Genomic DNA, 24,121 nt, shown 5'->3' with positions numbered 1-24,121 from the left:
CTGACAGAGTAATTTTATGTCTATTGAATCTAATTTTAAAAATCAGGGCTTGTATTTTACATGTCTTTATTTCACTTTTTTCTAATGATTTATTTTTGTTGCATTTTATAAAAGTATCTCTCATTCTTAGGCAAGCCGGGCTGGGGGGGAATTGGTTAAGAAGCACTGATTTGCTAAAAGCACCTTGAATGAATAACACCCATCACTGTATTCTTCAACACTAAGACATCCCGGGCAGCCTCATCACAGAACCAAGCGTTTCTGTAAACGCAGGTAAACCTCAAAGGATCCACCAGGCCCTGCTCATTTAGAGACAAGTCATGCTGACACAGATTGATATGCACTATGAATAAGAGAATCAAGGAGAGAACTGGATACTCCCAGCAAATACTACACAGTGTTTTCTGAAATTAAGTATATCATAATTTTCCATGACTGTTTCTACCTGATCCTGAGACAGTAACAGCACTGCAAAATACTTAAAAAAAAAAAAAAAAAAAGAGTGGAGGAAAGCCTTTCTCATATCTTTTTGCTCATGCCAGTCCAAGAAATAAACCAAATCAGGCAGGAATAATAGAAAGCAGCCTGCAAATCCACACTCTCACTTATATTCTGCAGACCTGATCCTCCCCTTTGTTTTATAAATTAAACAAACAGCCCAGTCCTAGCTGTAAATATGCTTTATAGGACAAGGGCTCTTTCTGAGCAATTTCTCGGCAGGGTGTCTCGCCCAGCCCTGCTCCTCCGCAAGCTCTGCAGCAGTGCTTCAAGAGCCACAGTTTGCTAAAGAGCACAGGCAGGATTTTGCTGAGGACACCTCAGCCTCACAACCACTCCACAGTGAGAAGAGAGGTCTGACCCTCTGTCCTCCATGATAATTAAAGTGGCACGTGCACCACTGCTGACCTTGTGATCACTGCAGACAAGCAGCTTTCACAACCAAGGGCCTTCGGCCTGCATAGCTGCCAGCAACAGGGACTAGGGAACTCACTCAGCCTCTCGACGTCTGAAGTGCAAGATGGAAGCTGAGCGTTTGTGAATCAGAAAAAAATTGCTTTAAACAAAAGCGACATACACTGGTTCTAAATACAGGTCCTGTAACCGCGGGATGCTGCTCCCCACCTCCTCTTGTCTTTTCCTGGTCCTCACCAAACAAACGAATGACAAAAGGAGTGAAACTAACTTTCCTCCATTGGATCCACACTCTGTTTTTCACAGAATGTGAATTTGTAGGGAGACACTAGCAATCTGAGCCCCAAAGTTTTTTTAACTTGGGAGCGACACTTTGCAACTACCACCAATCAAAAGAGCCATGTCAGGATGCAGGCCTGAAAGCTCTGAATCGGATATTCCAAAATGGAAATAAGAGATCACAAAGCGCTGTGGCAAGCAGATCAAAGTGGTGCACCAGGCTGCCATCTGAGAATGACAGACTGGTCTACAGTAATGCATTCGATATTCGACGAGGCTTTAACTGCCATTTAAATCACATCCACTCCAGTATCAAATAGTTCAGCAGATAAAAAGCCTTCCCATTTCTGGCTCCTGAAACCAAGCAATTTAAAGATCCCAGACTGAAGATGACAATACACGTTCCTCATCTCCAGAGTGCTGGGGCATCAATAGATATCGGCAGGTTAAGAGAGAGCAAGGGAAGGAGGGAGGGGATGACTCAACTCCAGTTCAAAGGCACCGGAGCCTCGCCAATACTGAAGTGCTCTATTAAAATGTTAGATAAATATTTTAGCTATGGGCTTGTTCCAAAATACTCTTATAGAACCATTCCAGCTTTTTTCTTCTTTAAGTTGGTAATTGATATTCTCTTGCTCACTACAGGATACAAGAAACCTCTGAGAAGACAAAAAGGCCTGTCATTTCCTGCTTTCCCAGAATGCATTCAGCATCCATTTACTTGCTTGTTCTGAAAGCCCTGCATTCAAGAGTAAGTGTGAATGGATAAATAAAAGGACTGAAATCTTATGTGCCTGGCTCACATAAAAGCAGTTTTTCACATTTTATACAAACACATTTTTATTCCAAAGTTACCATTTTTAATTCCATTCACAGAATACTTTAATGAATCGCATGTTTTGCCACCAGAAACAATGCCTACCTTTTCCCTTATCAGGAACAGGAAAAAAATTAAAGTACTTCTGTTCTTAGTACAGTAATCAGCATTAGGCTACCTGATAATAAACACAAAACAAGATGGCACATTAGCCTACCTCTGGGAAGACCCCATTTTAGTTTTAACACGTTTGCTAGTTTTTCCCAGCTCAGAGATTTATGCTGAGTCATTTATGTATGACAAGAAACAGCAAATATTCATGAGTTTTAAGCAAGATAGTATAGACTCCATGCACTATGTTCACACATGGAACAAAGCATTACACGACTGTGCCTGAAAAAGAATCACCTTGCGTCTTTACTACATGCAGTTCAGCCTCTACACCTAAAATATACCTGGTATCTCAGGAAAGGGCTTCTCTCCGACTACTAGTGTGGATCCATGAGAATTTGCTAGTGAGTTCAAGAGCATTAACTACAGGCTGTGTGAAGTCCAGTGTAGATAGCTGTTTTAAGCTCGAAAAGGGCAAAACATTCCCATTTAAGAGGTCTATAAATGCAAAGACAGGTTACCCTAAGCTTCCCACAGATTCTCTTAGGGGCAAGAGTATATAAAGGAGATAAATAAACAAATGCTAACTAAAAACCTGAAATATAAGAGGCATGGAAGAGTCTCATATTTTTATATTATGTGAAAAACATTAGAGAGCAAAGTCTTACTCCTTCAGAATTCATAGCGTATAATTCAAAATTTCTACTCATTCAATTTAGGCTAGGTCACCATTTTGCACAGAGGAGCGGCTCGAGCACATTCAGTACAAAAACAAGATGGAAGATAGGTGTGTCAGATTACTTCAGTCATGTCTCAGAATTGTCATACAAAGTATCGGTGTGCAAATAGATGCAAATCTTTGTGAATGAATTTTATCTCTTTCTTAGATTTACTACAGCAGCTCTTTCTTACGTAAGAACTCTCCTTGGCACACATTTAGCCATTTCAGTTTCCAGAAACAGATGAAATGGCAACTGCATTTCTTTCAATCTAGTCCGAGAATTAGGACACTGCTCACCCACTTCAATTGCACTTTCCCTCAACTGATGTGAACTAGGGAAATTTACCACACTTCTTTCTCAGTATTAATTGTTACTCAGTAATGTTCCTGAAGAGCTGCTATTAGCACACTAATCACTCTAGGCGAGTCTGACCCTCTTCTCAACAAACTGTCACAGGATTTCTGTAACTGGTTCCCAAGCAACTCACCAATACTACAAATATACAATTAACAGCACAACTACTTTTCCTCTTCACTGTCATATACAGCAGTATCGAAATTCTCAAGATAGAAAATTAAAAGGTAAACTATTAAAATAACAATTTAGGTAATGAAAGGTTACAATATCACTGATTCATTTTTACACTTACCATTGAGTTTCTTCTCACTTTTTAAAAGATAAAATAAAAGTGGTTTGAATACCCTCTATCTTTCCAAGGACAGAAAAAAATATTATGGATACAGTGTGATAAGGTTTTGGCAAATTAACCATCTTTGTACCATTAATTTTGGATGTGATAGATCAGTTTTCCTGACTCTAATTTTCTTATGGTTATTTTATCCTTCGTTTAAGACTTCTCTTTCTCTTTACTGATATAAGACTGATATTCATCTAGAGATTTAGGCAGATTATGAGGACCTTTGAAATAAAGGTTTTTGTTTTATTTTTCGTATCAAGAGCTGAGTTTTCACTAATATTAGAATTGGCTGCTAAGTCCAACAACCTATTCTTCATAATTTTACTTTGTAAGGAAGCATTAGAAATCTCCCTTTTCCTAAGCAGTAAAGCCAACATATTATATTTGGAGGCTATGAAGAAGATGGATCTGAGAAGACTATGGAAGAGGTAGTATCTAAGGAAATCTCAAGAGACTTAGACTGAAATTAAAGTTTGCATATCGTATAAGGGCTACTCCATAGGGGCTACTCCAGGCTAAGGGAATATGATAAGCAAAGACCTACAAGTATAAAAGAAAAAAGAAAGGGTTAGCAACCTGTTAGTTGAAACACAGAATATACATGCACAAGGCAGCTCCTCCTACCTGGGCACATGCCACCATTTATACCTATACTAATCCTGAAATCTACATATTTAATACTTTATGAGAAGAAGACTATTTCTAGTTGGAAAAAAAAAAATGTGTCTGTAGAAGTCTCTCAAGCACAATATAGACTGTGTGTTGACCTGTTTTCAGAGAGTAGCTACTACTGAACTGTGGAATCGAGTAGGGGTAGTCAGTCTCACTTCCCCAAGTCCCAAAGAGAACACCAAGGATAAGATCAGATACATGGTTGGGACTTGCAGTCACTGTAACAACTAACAATAGATGCCTTATCCTAATACTTCATACTCCAATTGGCTGTGAATTATAGTTAGATTTGAACACATTTTATATTTACAAAGTTTTAAAATTTCTGGCACAATCCACTCTGGATTTGTAATGGAATGAAGTGTGGCCCCACAAAAAGATATGTGCAAGTTCTAACCCTTACTACTGGTAAACATGATCTCATCTGGACATAGAGGTCTTTGTAAATGTTAATTAAGAATCTTGGGATGAGATCATTCTGGAGCTAGGATGGGCCCTAAGTCCAATGACTGGTATCCCATCCCTACAATAGAAAGGAAAGGTAGACTGGACAAAAGGGAGAATCTATAGAATGGAGGAAGAGCCTGGACTTATACCACAGGCCACAGAGAGCTAAACACACCAAAAGGGGCAGAATCAAGAAGCTGAGGAAGGGAGTGTGGTGCTGCTTGACTTCAAATTTCTGGACTATGAAACTGTGAAATAAATTTCTATAGTTTATGCCACTAAGTTTGTGGTAATTTGTTGCAGCATCCCTAGGAATGTAGTAGATTTATCAATAACACCACTGCTTTGACCTAATGCAATTTAGAAATATTATTTCTTAATGTTGGGAAACTACAGCTCCTGTTTTTAAGTCCTACCCGGGCTATTTCCACCCAGCCTTCTTGAAATACACACACATTCTAGGGAAAAAGTCCAAAATATTACCAAACTATATAAATTTGTACTTTATTATTATATAATACAATTCCTTTTTAAAATATTTATTTTTTAGTTGGAAAATAGTTTTTTATTTTGTTTATTTTTATGTGATGCTGAGGATCGAACCTAGGGCCTCGAACGTGCTAGGCAAATGCTCGACCGCTGAGCCACAACCCCAGCCCCTATATGAGACATTTCATCCATGGTATATTGGTCTGTTCAGATTGTAGAAAAGATGTGTAATCTGCCCTCAGTATTTTTTCTCCAAGGACAGGAGTGAGCTAGTGGATTTCTGTAAGAGGACTTGTACTCAAGTACCACAAAGTCACTTTGAATAGATCAGCAGTCATTTTAGCAGTATGTCCAATTACATTACTGCTCCTTAACTCTATTACACAAATTTGTAGGCCTTTTTATGGTCATTTCCAAAAAACAGAATCAATAAACATTTTAAGAAATTCTACTACGATCATCCATATGTATATTTAAGTGGGTTTTTAAAAATATATTACCATTGCTGGCCACAGCAATTTTTTTTTAAATGCAGTCTCGATGCAGGCCAACATCACTGATTATGACAAACAACAAAACAGTAACAAAAAAAAAAAAACCCATATTAATTTCAAACTCCATTAGAAACAGAAGGAAATATAATCAATAGTTACCAAATTGAAAAGAACAATCTATACATGGGAAAATGCCCTTTCAAGCTTTTAAGAAATGCAAACAATGGACAGTATAAAGTCCTGGACAGCGTCTGTCAAAAGATGCATAAGCATTTCCTTTCATAAATAGTACTTGAAGGATCTTGTAAAAGGATCTAATAATTTCACTCTGGCTGATATTTGGCACTTGAGATTGGGTACACTATCCACGCCCCCCCCCCCCAAAAAAAAGTACTGGTTGAAAAAAATCTAAGTTTATATACAAAAGTTCATTAGATTTCTGGTATATGAATTCAACAAGACTATTAAAATAAACAGGAAGAAAAGATCATCAGATAGCATATCTGGCTTTTCTAAAACCAAAATGTCCAATTTTATACTTGTTTCAATTACAAAATGTAACTGAAAATGTCCAATTTCACTTTTATTAGATAACCAACACGTTATGAGAAGAATTAAGAGGACCACTCCATGCTAAAGATGCAAGGTGGCTTATCTTTTACATTTGGCAACTATACAAATCAGGGGCAGACATGATACTCCCTTGTGTATGTGAAGTTTAAACACTGGTTGACTAAACCCTACAATAATTAAAATCCCCCAATCCCTATTGATAAACTTAAACAGTTTGGATCAGTCCAAAGCCCCAGACTTTTAGATCAAAGCTGCATTTTTTTTTTTCTGTAAATCTTTGCTGGCAAGAAGATGAAATCAACAGAGAACTTACTTCATGACTACCAAGTCTAGAGCTTTTACTTCAAGCCTAGATAATAAACTCTTTAAAAAAAATATATATATATATTTTATTTACTTATTTTTTAGTTGTAGATGGACATAATACCTTTATTTCATTTATTTATTCATTTTTATGTGGTAGTGAGGATTGAACTCAGGGCCTCATACATGCTAGGCGAGCACTATACCGCTGAGCCACCACCCTCACCCCAAGATAATAAACTCTTAATTAGCCTCAAAAATTATATTGGATTGATCATTTGCATTTCTGAAGCTACTGTAGAAAGTCCAAGAGAGGTGAATTTTTTTTTAAATGGTATTGAAGATCCAACCCAGGGCCTTGGGCATGCTAGGCAAGCACTCTACCACTGAGCTATACTCCCAGCCAAAGAGGTGAAATTTTAAAACGGAAACATCTTTAATCTCAAAATTCAAAGAGTTCCCACCCAGAACCAAAATTCATGGCCATGCTCTTTCCAAATTAAGTAATTCTCTTTGATGTGACAAGCATGTATTGCTAGGACACTCTCTAATTGGGGGTGTTGCAGGACTGTGTTCTTGCATTAAGCACAAAGTTAGACGAGCTGATCACTGCTACTAGATACATTTATAAACCTGCCAAAATCTCAATGGAGTACCACATCAGTAGGATGCAGGAAGTGCATTAATAAATGCAACTGAGTATTCCAAATAGGTATTCCAAGAATGCCAAAGAAAAAAGTTAAAGGCAGCTACTTTTTCAAATAAACATCTTCTTTGATATTTTTATAACATTAAAAACACCCAAACAAAAAGAAACCAACCTTTTAGCCAATGCCATTTCTTTCCACACTGTTGGAAAGTTAGGCACTGTTCCTAAAATATATGTTGACTTTTCAAATTATTTGAGCTCTGTCCCATTCAGCTCACCTGGTCCCTACTCCATGTGTTTGTTTATAGAACACCAAGCAGTTACACTGGAGGTGGAGAGGGATAGCTTAAAAAAAAAAAAAGTTTGAGTATACATGCTATTTTAAGATTACATGGAAATGAGAAGGCAGCTATACATTGACAGGCAAATATGATTTAATATATAAAACCAGAAAAAAAAAAAACACTGGACTTTCATACTTTGGGAACATATCAACAAGTGGAAAATTTATGAATGTCTGTAGTTACTCAGCTCTCAACTAAAGTATAGGTTTCTAAATTAGAATAAATACAATTGAAACATAGCCATCAGATGGTCTAAAATGGTTCTTAGGAAGGCTAGTGGGGTAGAGTATTAATTCAAAGTAAGCCTGAAGAATAACGTAATTAGTACCCATTACTACTAAGATCTGCCTGTTCAGGGCCTGAGTTCTTTTCATTTCAGAGGTAAATAAAGGCAGGTATAGTAGCACATACCTGTAGTCCCAACTACTCAGGAGGCTGAGGAAGGAGAATTGATTGCTTGTCCCCAGGGGTGGAAGCCAGGCTGGGAAACACAGTGAGACCCATCTCAACAACAACAACATAAACGGTAAACCAATGATAAAAATAGTGCTCTACTGTCCCATCAAAACACAAATGTAGTGTTTCAAATTCTTCAAAACATCATGGACCAGAAGGTTTTTCCTATTAGATTAAAACAACTATCAACTCTTAGTGGCATATTTGGTTTGATGAGACTGCAGTCCCAATTACACCATTTCCTAGTCCACTCATGTAGCCAAACACATTCTGGAAATCACTGAGTAGGTTTCAGTAAATAGTACTCTAGGTTTTCCCAAGCTCTTTTCCAACCAATACAAGGAAGATATGGAAAAGAAATGTGAAAGATGAATAGTAAAACTATTTGAGATTTAGTAAAGGAAGCAAGAGGAACTTAGAACTAATGTCTCTGTGCCTTGGATTAAGCCCAAGGAAAGAAAAGAAATCTGTTCTCATAAAGTTATCGAGAGTGCAGTTTGGAATCGCTTTCTTAAATTCAGCCATACAGAGCACTCTGAAAATAATCCAGTGTTCTCCATTATACTGCCAAAGCAGATTTCCCATTCTTATAAAATCTGGGGAAGAAGAAAATTAACAAAGAAAATTGAACTTCCTAAATGAGGTGGTAAACAAACAGTGTAGGGCCTTCAGCCTGGGTTACAGGCTTTACCTGCACCTGGCAGCCTTACCTGAATATCTGTGTCCTTCACAGGCTCAAGAGGCTCAAAAGTGGTGGCTGCACTCAGACTCTCCAGGCGCTGGGAAATGTGGGATATGTCAAGTCCCCGAGACCCAAGGAGAACTGACCTATATAGGGATATAGGCAGGGAGACAAGTAAGGGAAAAGTAAGGTTAGGACAACCAATAGGCTTCAAGCCACACTGCAGAGTATGTTTGTTTGGGTTTTTTTTCACCAAATTTCTTATCTACTGTCAGATACTTTCATATAGATGTTACATACCTACTCCATAAAGATCCATCATCTATGGCTAACACAGACAAAACACTGCATTTAGAAATAGGAGAGATCTGAGTTCTGATCATGCCACAATTAGAGGGCTTTTTCTAGAATAAGAATACTGCCATAGGCTAGCAACTCCAAACACCTCACAGTAAAGAAGCCCCAGAGGTGGGTGTAATTATTCATCCCCATTTTATACATGGGGAAACTAAGGTGCAAAGAGGTTAACCAACTTGTCCAAAGTCACAGAGCAAGGAAGTGGCAGACAGGTCATAGAGTTCCAGAACACAAACTCTTTAACCTCTGAAAAGACAGAGTGAACAACAAAATTTTAGAAGCTTCAGGAGTAACTTGTTCCAAACTTCATTCACTGGGTGAGGAAGCTAAAGTCCAAGACAGCCAATCATTTGCTGAAGAGCAAACTAGAATCTAAGGCCAGTTCTGCGTAGCTTCTCTTCAAAACCAAACACTATGCCAGTGTATCTACAAGTTCCCTCTCCACTGCCCAGTCCAGGAACACAGCAGACTATTATCTGACCACTAATTGCTTTTGAAGAGAAATGGAATAATACAGCCAGCTTTATTTCTATTATCTGAACAACATAACAATGAGTAAATTTAAAACAACAGCAACAACAACAGACTCTCACTAATATCTAGAGCAATCTCTGGAAGAAGCTTGGGGGAATTAATTTTTTAATTGTTATTTTTGAATTATGATTTAGTACTACAAAATCTCATTAAAAAAGCGTATGTTCCCTTTGAACAACTTAGAAGCTAGAGCATTCAGCAGCACATGTAACACTTGTGAGCATAACCTAAGAGCTTCTGGCCTTACCAGAGAAAGGATTTTCCACATTTAGTTCCATTCTAATAAATTTGCACAGATTATGTTCACGCAGAGGGTTCATCCCTAAAGATTACTGTCTCCTTTTGGTCAACTAGGATGCCATCCCTGATGCATGCCCTCCAAGGTATAAGACAATCTCACCTCTTCTCATAATCCTTAAAAGTTACTTTTCTGATACAGTGGTAATAATCCATAACTTTCCTCCCAATATTCAGAATACTCTCAGGTGAACCCAGAGCACAGGTATTAGTATAATGTCCTCTTTCTTATTTACATAACAGTTTCACTAAGATAAAATTCACATACCACACAATTTACCAGTTAAAGTGTACAATTCAGTGATTACAGTATATTCATAGAATCATAATAACCATCACCACAATTTTAGAATATTTTCTTCACTCCAGAAGAAACTCCCATCATGAGTAGTGTGTTCCCATTTACCCCAATATCATCCCGAGTCCCTGGCATTCGCTAATCTACTTTCTTCTGATTCAATAGGTCTGGGATGGAGCCCCAAATTCCACATTTCTAAAAAGCTCACAGTTGATAATGATGTTGCTGATACATGGACTACACTCAAAATAACAAGGATATAAGTAGGCTCTTACACAACAGGTGGACTGCACTCCCATAATGTGGTCCTCCATATCTCCTGTAAACTGAAAGTAGCTCTACGGGTCTGACCAGATACCGGAGCCATTGCTGTTGGTGTTAGATTACTTCATACTTTCATCAACAGGCAAGAGACATATGTGCCTGGTTATCTCCATCTGGAATGTGTGCAGTCATTGATGACCATTGCTTAAATCTAATAATTCTTTAGGATTTATAAAATGTGGTATTATTATTCTACCTTTATTAGCTAGAATATGTCCATTCAGGAAAATTCCTTTCATCAACTGTGATTATCCTGAACAATGAATTGGTTCTCTAGCATCCTCCAAAGAGGACCAATGAGCTCTGTGTTAGTGTCATCATGAACTCATGAATCTAAACACATCTGATGTGCTTCAGGCCATGCACAGCGTCTTACTGATGCTCAAGTTGTCTCATCTTTGTCAGCATCTTACTGATGCTCATTTGTCTCTGCAAATTTGTTTCTGAGGGGGTGTTTTGTTGTTTTGTTTTCCCCTTCTTTCTTTCTTTTTGGTATGTAGTACTAGGGACCAAACTCAGGGTCTCATGAGCACAACCACTGAGCTGGACTCCCAGGCCTGAAGGTTTCTCAGTTCTTTTGAAATTACTCAAGAAGGTCTTAATAACTTTTTTACTATCTGGTATTACAAGAAATATTTCATATTCATTTTATTCAATCCTGCCTCAAACTTGAAATTACCCAACTCTCCAAGAAGTCTAGTTGCTTGTATTAAGTAATGGACTTTAGAGACAATTCTCTGGCCACTAGATTTGCCAAGTTATTACCAGGTTTTTTCAACAGTCAGAGCTGGAAATGGAGTTTTCTTAAGACAAAGTACATCACAAGTTCATACTGATATTTTCAATCCAAAATTAAGAACACAAGGTTTCAGGTTAACTTCATAAATTTCTATCTGTATCTCCTTCCCCCACACCAAAGCCTCACTGCCATAATTACTGACATGCTTTATCCTATACTATAACACATCAGTCTCCAAACAGCAGTAACAACCTTTCACCAACAATAGAACTATTGAAGACAGGTTAAAACATTACTTGATACTGTTTCTCCCATATGATTAGTCACCAAAAGGATAAGAACTTGTTTTCAAATTTTAGAAACTTTTAAATGTTTAGTTGTTTTATAATTATGTTAAATATTTGCACAGTTCCAAAGTCAAACCTATTTTTTTAAAGTCCTTATTTTCTCTACTTATTCCTTCCCTTTTCCAGGGATGACCTTTTGATTATCTTCTACATTAATCATATATTCTTATCTTCTGTATTTGATGCTGTGACATGTGGGGCACTGTTGACACTAAAGGGACTCCCCTCCCAGGGCAGCTAATTCCTAGAGGGTATGAAACTATTCTGCTGCAAGCACATCATCACAGCAAACCCATCAATCCAAAGCCCAATACCCCAGCCACCTCCTTTATCAGGTTCTCATGGGGTTCTCACACTGTGGACCATCATCCCTGTCTTACTCACCCCAAAATCAGGTACTGCACAACTAAAGACAGCCCTTATTCAAACTAGCCAATCCTAAACATGTTTGCACTGCCTGGCCTTGCCTTCCTAAGAAACCACAGCAAAGGCTCTTGCCCTTGTTTCCCCCTTGCTCCCTCTGCCTCCTGATCCAGTTTGGGATATAATACCAAAAGACACCATCCCATAGAAACATAATCCCAAATCTTGAAATCTCAAAAGACCAAAATCCTGAAAACATAATTCTGAGGAAAAAAACAATTTTAAAAATTCTTTAAATGACATTTTATTGTATTTATTTGTTTTTTTTTTTTTTTTAGGTACTTGGGATTGAACCCACGGCCTTGTCCATAGGCAAAGCAAGTACTCTACCTCTGACTGAGTTACATCCCCCACCCTTTTTTTTTTTTTTCTTTTGGAGAAAGGATCATGCTAAATTGCCCAGGCCTCTGTGATCCTCCTGCCTCAGCCTCTTAAAGAATTAGGATTATAGAAGGCATATGCCACCTCACTCAACTATTTCCATTTTTAAAAGATTATTTATTTGAGAAACAAATAAACAAAATACTTCATAGGCCACTTTACACAATAGGCAATATTAACGTATTTTTGCAAGTGTAAACAAATATACTACTGAAAATCACATGGGTATAACAAGAGCAGACAAACTCATATTCAAAAAGAAACAGGTCAAGGGCTGGGGCTGGGGCTCAGTGGTAGAGCACCTGCCTCGCACATAAGTCACTAGGTTAGATACTCAGCATCACATAAAAATAAATAAACAAAGATACTATGTCCATCTACAATTAATATACATACATATTTAAAAAAAGAAAAAGAAACAGGTCAAGAAGCAAAATCCAGGGCTGGGGATGTGGCTCAAGCAGTGGCGCGCTCGCCTGGCATGTGTGCGGCCCAGATTCGAGCCTCAGCACCACATACAAACAAGGATGTTGTATCCGCCGAAAACTAGAAAATAAGTATTAAAGTTCTCTCTCACTCTTTTAAAAAAAAAAAAAGAAGAAGAAGCAAAATCCATAAAAACTTATCACTATGGTTGGTAATTGTGTGTACCCAGCTTTCTGCCTGTAGTTATCTTGAAATGCCATGATAAACAACCTAAGTCTTTTAATGAAACTGATCAGAAATCAGTGTCCAAAGAGCTGAGTAATTAAGAAATTTTATCCTTCACAAATGCAGATGTATGAAAAAGACATTCCTTCATTCACTGTTTTAATGCTTCTACATATATGCACAATGCTTAGACATAAAAATCAATGTGATGATAATATGCTTGCATGAAGTCAAATTTGTAAGAAAAAAGTCAAGAAACAAATGAGAACTCTCTAAAAAGTTCTCACATAATTTATACTTCCAGCACTGGAAATCATGTGAAATGAAATACACAGCACAGTAAATTGAAAAAAAAAAAGAATGCTGATGATTTAAAAGTGTGGAGGAAAATTTTAAGAAAATTAAAAATTCAATTTGACATGAAAAAGCATATTCTAGAAATAGATTATGGGCAATTACATGGTGGTAGTTCATGTGAGAAACATGCTCACCTGTCCAAACTCAAAGAATTGGACTGGGACAAAAGGTAGAGAATGTGAGACTTTAATGACGTTCTTGCAAGATCAGGTGTCTGGAGGAGCAGGCAACCCCAGAGTATCACTTACAATCAGCATTCTATCCCTAGTGAGGATAGTGCCTCCCCCAGTTCCTCACTGGCTGAGTACTATGGGGTAGAAAGATACCTTCAGTCAGTCCCACCTCCCTCAGTCCTCTTGTAGCTAGAAAGGCCTTTCTGGGATTAAGTGCATATGTGAAGTTTATCTCTGTTGGTCAGGTTGACCCCTTCCCCCTCGCCTCCTGTTTGTCAAGGGGCTGTGAATCTGTCACACTCAGGTGTTATCTGCTGGGAACCAGTTGTTCTATTTCCTCTTTAGCTGATTTTCTTATACCCTCAGTAATTTTACATTTAAGGATAAATACTGTATTCTGAAAATGGACCACCAGACTCTCTCACAGTCTATTACTGCTGGCCAACTTTCATGATCATTACCAAAAAAAGTATATATATTTATATTACATATAACACACACACACACACACACACACATATACATACATTATATATATATATATATATATATATATGTATATATGTGTGTGTGTGTGTGTGTATATATATATATATATATATAGAGAGAGAGAGAGAGAGAGAGAGAGAGAGAGAGAGAGAGAGAGAATATGAATGAATATATACTGCTGGGGATGGAACCCAGGGCCTCAGACAGCTGAGCCACATATCCAGCCCATTAACTATATCTTGAAGTTTTGCATCAAGATGGATAGCTGCTATTTTTCTTTTAGGACATGGCTCCCCTTAAAGAATTAATTCACATTCATTTTCCATGTGATGCTGCTCTTTTTAAATTCTTCCATGATCTGATATGTGTTGACATAATCATTTCCTACTATGTCTTCCTATCCTCTGTGCCATGCTTCTTTGTTGTTGGGGTAGACAAAAGTTAAGTCCATTCTCTCTGCACTCAGACCACAAGTTTGGCAGAAACAACAACAGTGATGGACAAGAAACACCACTGTATGACTATCCTCTTGTCCTACCATGCACTTAATTATTTTCAAACTATTCCGAAACTGCTGGCTTCTTCAGGCCAATGCAACTTTAATTCATTAAAAGCTCCTGGAACTTCATAAGAATGCCAATGCAGACAGAGGATGAATTTTTAAACTGAGGTTTCATGGCTGCTGTATTTCGTGGTCAACCCCATCTCCAGAACCTGGCTTTCTGCCCCTCTTATATAGCCTTTTCTTTCCCCCACGTGAATGCACTTTTGGAAATTTGACACTCAGGATTTCAACATCAGGATTATGATAATCAGGACTAAATCTTTCAAAATCATGACTGCCACCTCTCCTGATCAATCCCAGGACTTCCTGTATGGCCCTGTGGATCTGTATTGACCCGTTTCTAGGGATCCGTGAGTAAAAACTTCCTTCACGACAGTCATTTCCCTGTGCCTTATCATACCTGATTAAAACAAATCCTGATACTTTTAAATACTTTCCTTCATTTTTATTAGCAATATGTACGTACATTTGCATCACCTGCTTTTTAAAAACAGATTATAAAGATAAAATCCACATACCATAAAATCCACCCATTGAAAGTATATAATTCAGTGTTTAAGTATAATCAGATTTGCACAACCATCACCACAGTCAACTTTAGAACATTTTCTCACCCAAAAAGAAAACCTTTACCCATTAGTAATCACTTCTCACTTCCCCCCATCTTCTCACTTTCCCGCATCCTCTCACCCCTGGCAACCAGTAAACTATTTTTCTCTCTCTCTAGATTTGCCTATTCTGGACACTGCACATAAATAGAATCATACAATATGCAATCTTTTGTGCTGGTTTCTCTCAATTAGCGTAAGACTTTCAAGGTTCATCTACGTTAGACCATATATTAGTATTTCATTCCTTTTTATTACATCCCATCATATAGCCATGTCCATTTTATGAATCCATTCACCAGTTGGAGGACTTTTGGGTTGCTTCCGTTTTTTAGCTATTAGAAAATTCATCCATGAACATTCATATAACAAGTTTTTGTGTGGACAAATGTTTTCATCTCTTGGGTATACACCTAAGAACGAAACTGCTGGATCACATGGCACCTGTATTTACCCTTCTGAGGAACTAATGATGTGTTTTCTAACAAGGCTGAACTATTTTATGTTCCCACCAACAGTATGTGAGGCTTTCAATTTTTTCCACATCTTGCCAACACTTATTGTATCTTTTTGATCACAACTACTCTGGTAGGTATGAGGTGATACTTCACTGTATTTTGACTTACATTTCCCTAATGGCTAATGATGTTGAGCATTTTTTCATTTGCCATACTGGATAAAGATCTTTTTGCCTGGGGCTGGGGATGTGGCTCAAGCGGTAGCACGCTCGCCTGACGTGTGTGCGGCCCAGTTCGATCCTCAGCACCACATACAAACAAAGATGTTGTGTCCCCCGAAAACTAAAAAAATAAATATTAAAAAATTCTCTCTCTCTTTCATCTCATCTCTCTCTCTTTAAAAAAAAAAAAAAAGATCTTTTTGCCAATTTTAAAGTCAGGTTGTTTGTCTTCTGTTAATCAATTCTAAGAGTTTTTTAAAAACACATTCTGGGGCTGGGGCTCAATGGTATAGCGCTCACCTAACACACATAAGGCACTGGGTTTGATCCTCAGCACCACATAAAAATAAAGGCATTCTGTCCACCTACAACAACAACTATATATATATATATTTTAAAAACACATTCTGGATACAAGTCTTGTACCAGATACATAATTTGCAAATATTTTCTCATTCTGTAGATTTTTCTTTTACTTTCTTTTTGGCACTGGGGAGTGAACTCAGGGGCATTCTACCACTGAGCCCATCCCCAGCCCTATTTTTGTATTTTATTTACAGACAGGGTCTCACTGAGTTGCTTACCTCTTCACTTTTACTGAGGCTGGCTTTGAACTCCCGATCCTCCTGTCTCAACCTCCTAAGCTACTGGGATCACATGCATATGCCAACAGGCCTGGCTTTTTTTTTTTTAACTTTCTTTAGAGTGTCCTTTGAATCACACAAGTTTTTAATTTTGATGAAGTTCAATTGATCTAGTTGTCCCAGCACCATTAGTTAAAAACATATCTTTCAACTCTGAATGGTCCTGGTACCCTTATTGAAAATCAGTTAATCACAGACACATGGACTAATTTCTGGACTCATAATTCTGTTCCATCAATCTACATGTCAGATTCACATCTTTATGACAGCATCATATAATCTTGATTACCATGGCTTTCTAGTAAGGTTTTTACAGATGGGGGGGGGGGGGTTGTTGGGTTTTTTTTGTTTTGTTTCGGTACTAGAGATTGAACCCAGAGGTGCTGAACTGCTGAACCACATCCCCAGCCCTTTTTATGTTTTTTTTTTTTTTTTTCCTAGTTATCAGCGAACACAGCATCTTTCTTTGTGGTGCTGAGGATCGAACCTGGGCCGCACGCATGCCAGGCGAGCGCACTACGGCTTGAGCCACATCCCCAGCCCCTTTTTATATTTTTTTAAAATCATTTTTTTGTAGTTGTAGATGGGTAGCATGCCTTTATTTTATTTACTTATTTTTGTATATGGTGCTAAGGATCAAACCCAGTGACTCACATGTGCTAAGCAAGCGCTCTGCCACTGAGCCACAGCCTGAGCCACAGCCACAGCCCCTTTATATCTTTATTTTGAGACAGGGTCTCTCTAAGACAGGTCTCTTGCTTAGGGCCTGGCTAAATTGATGAGGCTGATTTTGAATTTACAATCCCCTTGCCTCAGTCATCGGAGTCCTGGGATTACAGACATGTGCCAACCCACCCGGCTCTAGTAAGTTCTGAATAGGAAGTGTGAGTCTTCCAATGTTCTTCTGCCTTTTAAAGATTGTTTTGGCTATTATAGGTCCCTTACATTTAGGAGCAACTTATCAATTTCTGAAAAAAGGGCGAACTGAGATTCTGATAAGAGTTTTTGTTCAATCTGTAGATAAATTTGAGACATGGTGGTACACGCCTGTGAATCCCAGTGGCTCCCAGTGGCTCAGGAGGCTGAGGTAAGAAGATCACAAATTCAAGGCCAGCCTCAGCAACTTAGCAAGACCCTAAGCAAGACTCTGCCTCAAAATAAAAAAAAATTAAAAAGTTGGGGATGTGGCTCAGTGGTTGAGCACCCTTGGGTTCAATCCCTGGTACCAAAAAAAAATAAAATAAAAATTTTTTTGAAGCGTATTAACAACTTAATATTAAGTTGTCTGATCCATGAACACAGATATCTTTTACCTGCTTTTCAAAATAAATGGTAGAGTTATTATATACTTTGTTCCACCTTGCAGTTTTTACTTAATAATATGCCCTATAATCACTCCATGGTGGTGTATTTTCTCACGGTAGTGTATGTTCCTTGGTACTACTGACCAACTACTCCAGTATATAGATATACCACTTATTCAACCAGTGCCCTAATGATGGACATTTTAGTTGTTTCTGATTCTTACTATTATTACAAATAATGCTACAATGAATATCTGTCTGCACAAAACTTTCATATTTTTGTCAGTATACCTTTGGGATAGAGCCCTAGAAATGAAATTACTGGGTCAACTTTCCTAGCTATTTCTAAATTCTGTCCCATAGTACTTTACCTCCACTAGTGATATGTGAGGATGCATCTGTACAGTGCCCAAATGATTGATTCATTTCTGTAAAGCTGAAACCTTCAGAATTTAAAAATTCACTCTTAGAATTATTAGGAAAGAATGGTCCTCTAAATGGGTGGCATATGTGCGCTGTATGGCTTATACCCAACACATGCAGAAACTCTGATGGCAAGAAAGAAGGAAGGGGACAAGGAAATGTTGATGAAAGAGATAGGAAATCTACGGTAAAGATGGTTTTACAAAACTTTCAGTTTTTAAGGATGGAAAATTCCGAAGTTCCCTGCCTTCACATGCCCCGTTCCTATGAGCTAGACAGCCCCATAAGCAGAAAATCATAGAAACTAGAGTCAAACACTTCAGTCCTAGGAGAGCAAAAGGACAAAAGCTATTCCCAGTATACATGGGATACAGGAAAAAAAGTCAGGAGGCCTGAGTTCACGTCTCATTTAATATTTACTACTGAAAATCTTACATACATCACTTTTGCAAGCTTTAATTTTTTTCTTTTAAATATGAATAATAATCCCTGCCCTTCCAATCTCTCAGGCTTTGCAGACCAGTCAGGAGGATACTTTTCCTTTGGGAACTAAAAACCCTTCAGGAATTTGCCATATGGCAAAAGTCAAAAGATTCTTACTGACCAAGATGAATTTGAATTCTTGTTGTCCATTTGCCATCTGACCCTTTTTATTTATTTCACAGGGTGAGTTTAGGAGGAAATTATATAATGCATATGAAGTGCATGGCACAGTGCCCAACAAATACTAAGTGCCTAAAAAGAAAGCTTAGTAGTAGTATCACAAGTGAAGTTATAATTTGCCATATAACTTTGGTCAAAAAAAGTTTGCATATGCTTTATATAATCATGAAAAAACTGTAAAAGAACAAGCAAATTAATAACATTAGTAACCTTGGAAGATAAAGTTAGAGGGAGAGAGTGACTGCTGGCTTTTTCTTGTACACCTCTAGGTTGTCTGGCTTTAGAATTTAAATGGAAAAATCCAGCAAGCCATCTCTGATAGGAAAAGTGGGGGATGCAATGGTTGGTAAGCAATTAGAGAGGGCTTCAGAGATACCAATATTATATATCTTAACTGGGCAATATGCACTTGGATATTCATCAAATTTATTATTTACGCCAGGAGTCACTAAACTTATTCTGTAAAAGAATATTTCAGGCTTTGCAGTCCATATAATCTGTCAAAACAACTCAACTCTACTATTGCAGCACAAAAGCAGCACAGTTAATAATACACAAACAAATTAGCATGGCTGTGTTCCAATAAAACTTTAATAGGCTGGATGTGGCTCATGTGCTAGAGTTTGCAAACCCCTGGTTTACACCTTTAAATATTATGTATACTCTTCTTCGAGTGGGAAAAAATTTGAATAATTCAAAAAGATCAAACACATACAAGCAAAAAAAGCTATCAAATCCATTCCCAAAAATGCAAAATCCAACAAAGTATAATAAAAGAATTCTGCACAAAACAATTCAGTCTTAAATCTATAATCCAAACTAACATCTTAAAGACAGAATTGTCTTTCAAAATTTTTAATTTAAAACTGTTTTTTCCTACTCTGTTCTTTCTTCAGCCCTCATCATGTACTAAAATATTCGCATCACACTTTCTGTCTCTGCTTATCAAGAAAATGGAAAAATACAGTCATCAGCCTTTTGGTCTCTTTTTAAACTCTTGCCCCACCCTATACCCATTCTTTCAATGTTCCAACTTCCTCCTCCCTAAAATAATGAATTTAAGGTAGAAAGAGATGAAGAAGAATGGAAATTTACAAAAAAGAGTATGACTGATAATTGTTACCAAGAAAACATTTTCCTTTTTTGCTCTTAATAGGCTGTAAAGCTGATGCAATTAAATTATAACTATAGCAACTCAGCTGGCAGCCCAGGCCTGGTGCCCCAGCAGCATCTCTGCACACAGCAGAGCCTACATGCTTAAGGCTGGGGGGAGCTGCAGGCAGCCAGGAGCAGCAGTAAGGGGCCTGTAGGGAGGGCAGCTTAGCAGAAATGTCTAAAGGCTGGCTAGAAATTTGGAGAACAGTGTGGGGGAACAGTTGGCTACATTTTGCTCCAAGGCTAGATAGTTTAAAAAAAAAAAAAAAATCCTGCCAGGGTTCCTCTTACTTGCTTTTACAAATGTCAACAGAACCAGAATCAACTAGTATTTTAAAAAATAACAATCTGGAGAGGCCTACTGAAAAATTTCCACAACATCCTTATTGACACTGCAGCCAAAACACTGAGTTCTGTTTTTTTGATTGTTTGTTTGTTTGTTTATTTGTTTTGGTACAAAGGATTGAACCCAGGGGCACTTAACCACTGAGCCACATCCCTAGCCCTTTTTTACATTTTATTTAGAGAAAGGGTCTTGCTGAGTTGCTTAGGGCCTTGCTAAATTGCTGAGGCTGGCTTTGAACCTGGGATCCTCCTGAGGCAGCCTCCCAAACTGCTAGGATTACAGGTATGTAGCACCACAGCTGGCCAAAACATTCAGTTCTCAAGATCAGTTGCAAAAAATAATGTAGGCCTCACACTCACTCCTGTAACAGGTATTAAGTATCTAAAACAGAATGTCCCTGCATCAACACCACCACTTAGTCTTCCTCAAATTCAAGAAATGAAGACTAAGGCCAGGCAGTGGTGGAACATGTCTGTAATCCCAGAAGCTCAGGAGGTTGAGACCAGAGAATCACGAGTTCAAAGCCAGCCTAGCAACGGTGAGGCACTAAGCAACTCAGTGATACCCTGTCTCTAAAAATACAAAAAAATAGGGCTGGAGATGTGGCCCAGTGGTTGGGTGCTCCTAAATTCAATCCTGGTCCCCCACCACCAAAAAGAAATGAAAACTAAGGCAATGTCAGAAAATTTACTATATTTCCTGCACAGAAATCTCAGTGATTTTCCGGACCCATATAAAGTCATGGTAATAGCTGCCTTTCATCCTACCATGGCCCTTCCATCAGGACTACAGGAACGTGTGCTCTGGGTTTGAGCATTGTCTCACCACTCACCAAGTGAGGAATCTGAGAGTTACTTGCCCTCTCTGAGCCTTTGTTGTTGTCCCACTGTTAGAGATCACAGCACTAATGCTGGCTGTGCAGGCAAAATCTTAAGTCAAATCAGGTTTCTGACAAAGAGTAAGTAACCAATAAATCATACTTCATACTCCTTACAAAAAGCAAAATGTTTTGTTTTTTTCTGGTCTGCCCCTCAAATTATAAACTCCTTAAGGGCAAGGACCATGCCTTCCTAATTCATGGTTGTAGCCCCATATATGATCCAGGCTTGGCACACTGGAGACTATAAACACACCTGTAAGGAATCAACAACCCAACTGATGCAGTGCATAAGCAGTAGCTGCTGCCCTGGTTACTCAGCATTTTCCCAGAGTAGCAGTCTCTCAGGGCTCACCCACTTTGCTGTTTTATAATCAGCTAGAAGGCACTGTATTTCAAGGCCTTTCAAAGGGAGCCTCTGGGGTCACTGACAATAAGCAGACAGAATCATCCCCACTTAGATGGATTCTCAGCACTGAGTACTCATCAATTTCTCCCAAACACCCTTAAAAATTCTGCTCATTGCTGAGGGCTTTCTAGCTAGGAAGGTACCACTTATCTGCATCTACTAACACATTACAGGCCACTTAGGACTCTTGAGTCGGCAAGCCCAAACAGGAACAACAGTGACCAGTTTCTGCATGACAGAGCTCTTTCAGTCCCTTCCCACCCCATCATCTCTGCCTGTGATATGGGCTCAGAGCTTGGTCAGGCAGACAGGCAGGAGAACCCGAGACAGGCAGGGAGTCAAAGGCTGCCAACCTGTTTACAAAACCTCTCTTCAGTTCCTGAGAATATGGCTTGTGACTGTCATTCACAGACTGCATCCAAATTCAAGGCAAGAAAGAAGAAATGGGTCCTGCCCCGGAAACCACTCAGAACCAGCGCTGCCTCCCCACCAGTACTCACGCCTTGACATCTGCTGTCTCCTGGGACGTGCGTGTGAGGGTACGGGAACGCAGGCGCTCGCCTGCTTGCTGGATCTCCTGTAAGTTCCGTTCCACATGGGGAAGCTCGGAGATGCCCTCAGTCTCAGCAGCAAGCTGTTCAGCTTGCTGAAGGAGCTCACCAAACCCCTCAGTATCCATTGGAAACACAGATCCTAGGTGGGGGAGAAAGAAGAAAAGACCTAAATCAAGGGAAAGATAGACTTCAAATATTGCCTGAGTCTGTTACCAGCTTAATGAAACACTAGGACTTTTTGTAAACAGAAAAGGAGACAGCTCATCAACAAGCAGGATTTGTTCCTGAACATAGCCCAAGAACAGGCCTGACACAGAAAATGAATCAGGCTGTGAAGTAACAGATCAGTTCTGTGCATATTGACAGCCCCAAGACTGATTTCTGCCACCAGAACAAATGCAAAGATATTAAGCTGCAGACCAGAATCCCAGCCTCCTTCTACAAACCTACAGAAGACAGAAATGGAAGTCCCCTCCAGAAGAATCAAAGAACAAGTACTCCACACCACCACCACCTCCTCCTCCTCCGATGGTCTCAGAAAAATACCAAAGGGTGCCACACAGTGTATAGGGTCTTACCTCACAGAATCCTCACAATGACCCCATGAGGCTCCTGAGGAGACAGAAGCAACTACAGTCCGTGGAAGCTTAGTTACATGCCCAAAATACTCTGCTATGATTTGATTGAACTGAATCAGAATGCAGGTCTTCTTCTGACCAACCCCACCCCCATTTATTCTAACACAACTGTATCATCAATAACACAAAGACTTTCTTTTTTACTCCTGCCCAGGTCTCCATTCACATGTTCTTTAGCTTACAAGATCACTAAGGGCAGTGTCCATTCGTTATGTATGACCTTCAGGACATTAGACTTAATTGTTACTATACCTACTCTTAAAAATACAGATATTACTAATAATTCTGCTAGTATAAATAGCAGCTAGCTGTTAGACTGAACCTGATTAGCAAGACCAGCTGTTTCTCCAAAATGTTAGAGAAAAGCCCTATGAATAGTGTTCCTATATACATTTATGATTCTTAAATATACCATACCATATTTCTATAAGATGGTCCAGTATAAAAACATTCTCCCTGTCCAAAAAAATGTTTCTAACTCCTACCACCATTTGAGTCAATACAAGATAAAATGTATCATCATCATTCTTTAAAGGGAGAAGAAATTCCTTTAAACAGTAGCTCTTGTTGCTTATTCTTCCTTTCTTTGTTTTAAATCCCTGGCTTCTATTGCATATATGAAATCTTACTGATCTAGCATTATAGTTGTAATGTTAATATAATACATAATTATATCTCAGCTACGAAGTACAGGTTAATGTTAAAAGGGCACCATTACCGCCATAAATCCACAGCAGGAAGATAAGGACTTTTTAAAATGAGCATTAAAGGACATTAACTTTAAATGCAAGGGCAAGAGGTTAGAGCAAAAATAGCTTAGCTGGAGTAAACATGAAAACACTTTGGTTATGAAGTTTCAAGCTGACTTTAATCTTTATTAAAAAAAAATAAAAAACATCATCCCCACTTTTAAGCCAAAGTTTCTAGAAAATGTTTTTTTTTTTTTTTTTTTTTTTTGACCCAACACAATCAGGCTGTAACAGGCCATTTCTGCCTGTGGGAGAACGGGGATGGTAGATAGGAAGGTATTCTTCAGACCTTGCCTCCCACAATGTATTCCCAACCTAACAACCAGTGATCCTTTTAAATTCAGTCAGATGATACCCCTCCTCTGCTTAAACCTCATAAACAAAACAGAGTGCAGCGGATGGGGCCCCAGTTCCCCTTACTACCCATATTCATCTCCAGCTCCAGTGCCACTCCTTGTCAGGACTCTGGCCACACTGGGGCTTCCCTGCT

The 24,121-nt window shown here is 38.6% G+C and overlaps 1 protein-coding gene across 1 annotated transcript in view; it reads right to left on the bottom strand.

Annotated features, from left to right (window-relative positions):
* The window catches only part of Nup93 (nucleoporin 93), a 98,442-nt gene that overhangs the window by 62,794 nt on the left and 11,527 nt on the right, over nucleotides 1–24,121 (bottom strand). The window contains exons 2-3 of the mRNA XM_058575803.1: nucleotides 22,191–22,387; nucleotides 8,676–8,793 (exon numbers count right to left, since the gene is read on the bottom strand). Of these exons, the coding sequence (XP_058431786.1) occupies nucleotides 8,676–8,793; nucleotides 22,191–22,369 (297 nt within the window). The 5' untranslated portion in view covers nucleotides 22,370–22,387. The remainder of the gene's footprint in view (nucleotides 1–8,675; nucleotides 8,794–22,190; nucleotides 22,388–24,121) is intronic.

The sequence above is a fragment of the Marmota monax genome, unplaced genomic scaffold (genome assembly GCF_021218885.2).
Source record: "Marmota monax isolate L192 unplaced genomic scaffold, Marmota_monax_Labrador192_F-V1.1 WCK01_AAM20220418_F8-fsc00024, whole genome shotgun sequence".
NCBI lineage: Eukaryota > Metazoa > Chordata > Mammalia > Rodentia > Sciuridae > Marmota > Marmota monax.
Note: the sequence above shows the minus strand (reverse complement) of the source record. Positions and strands in the feature narration are given on the sequence as shown.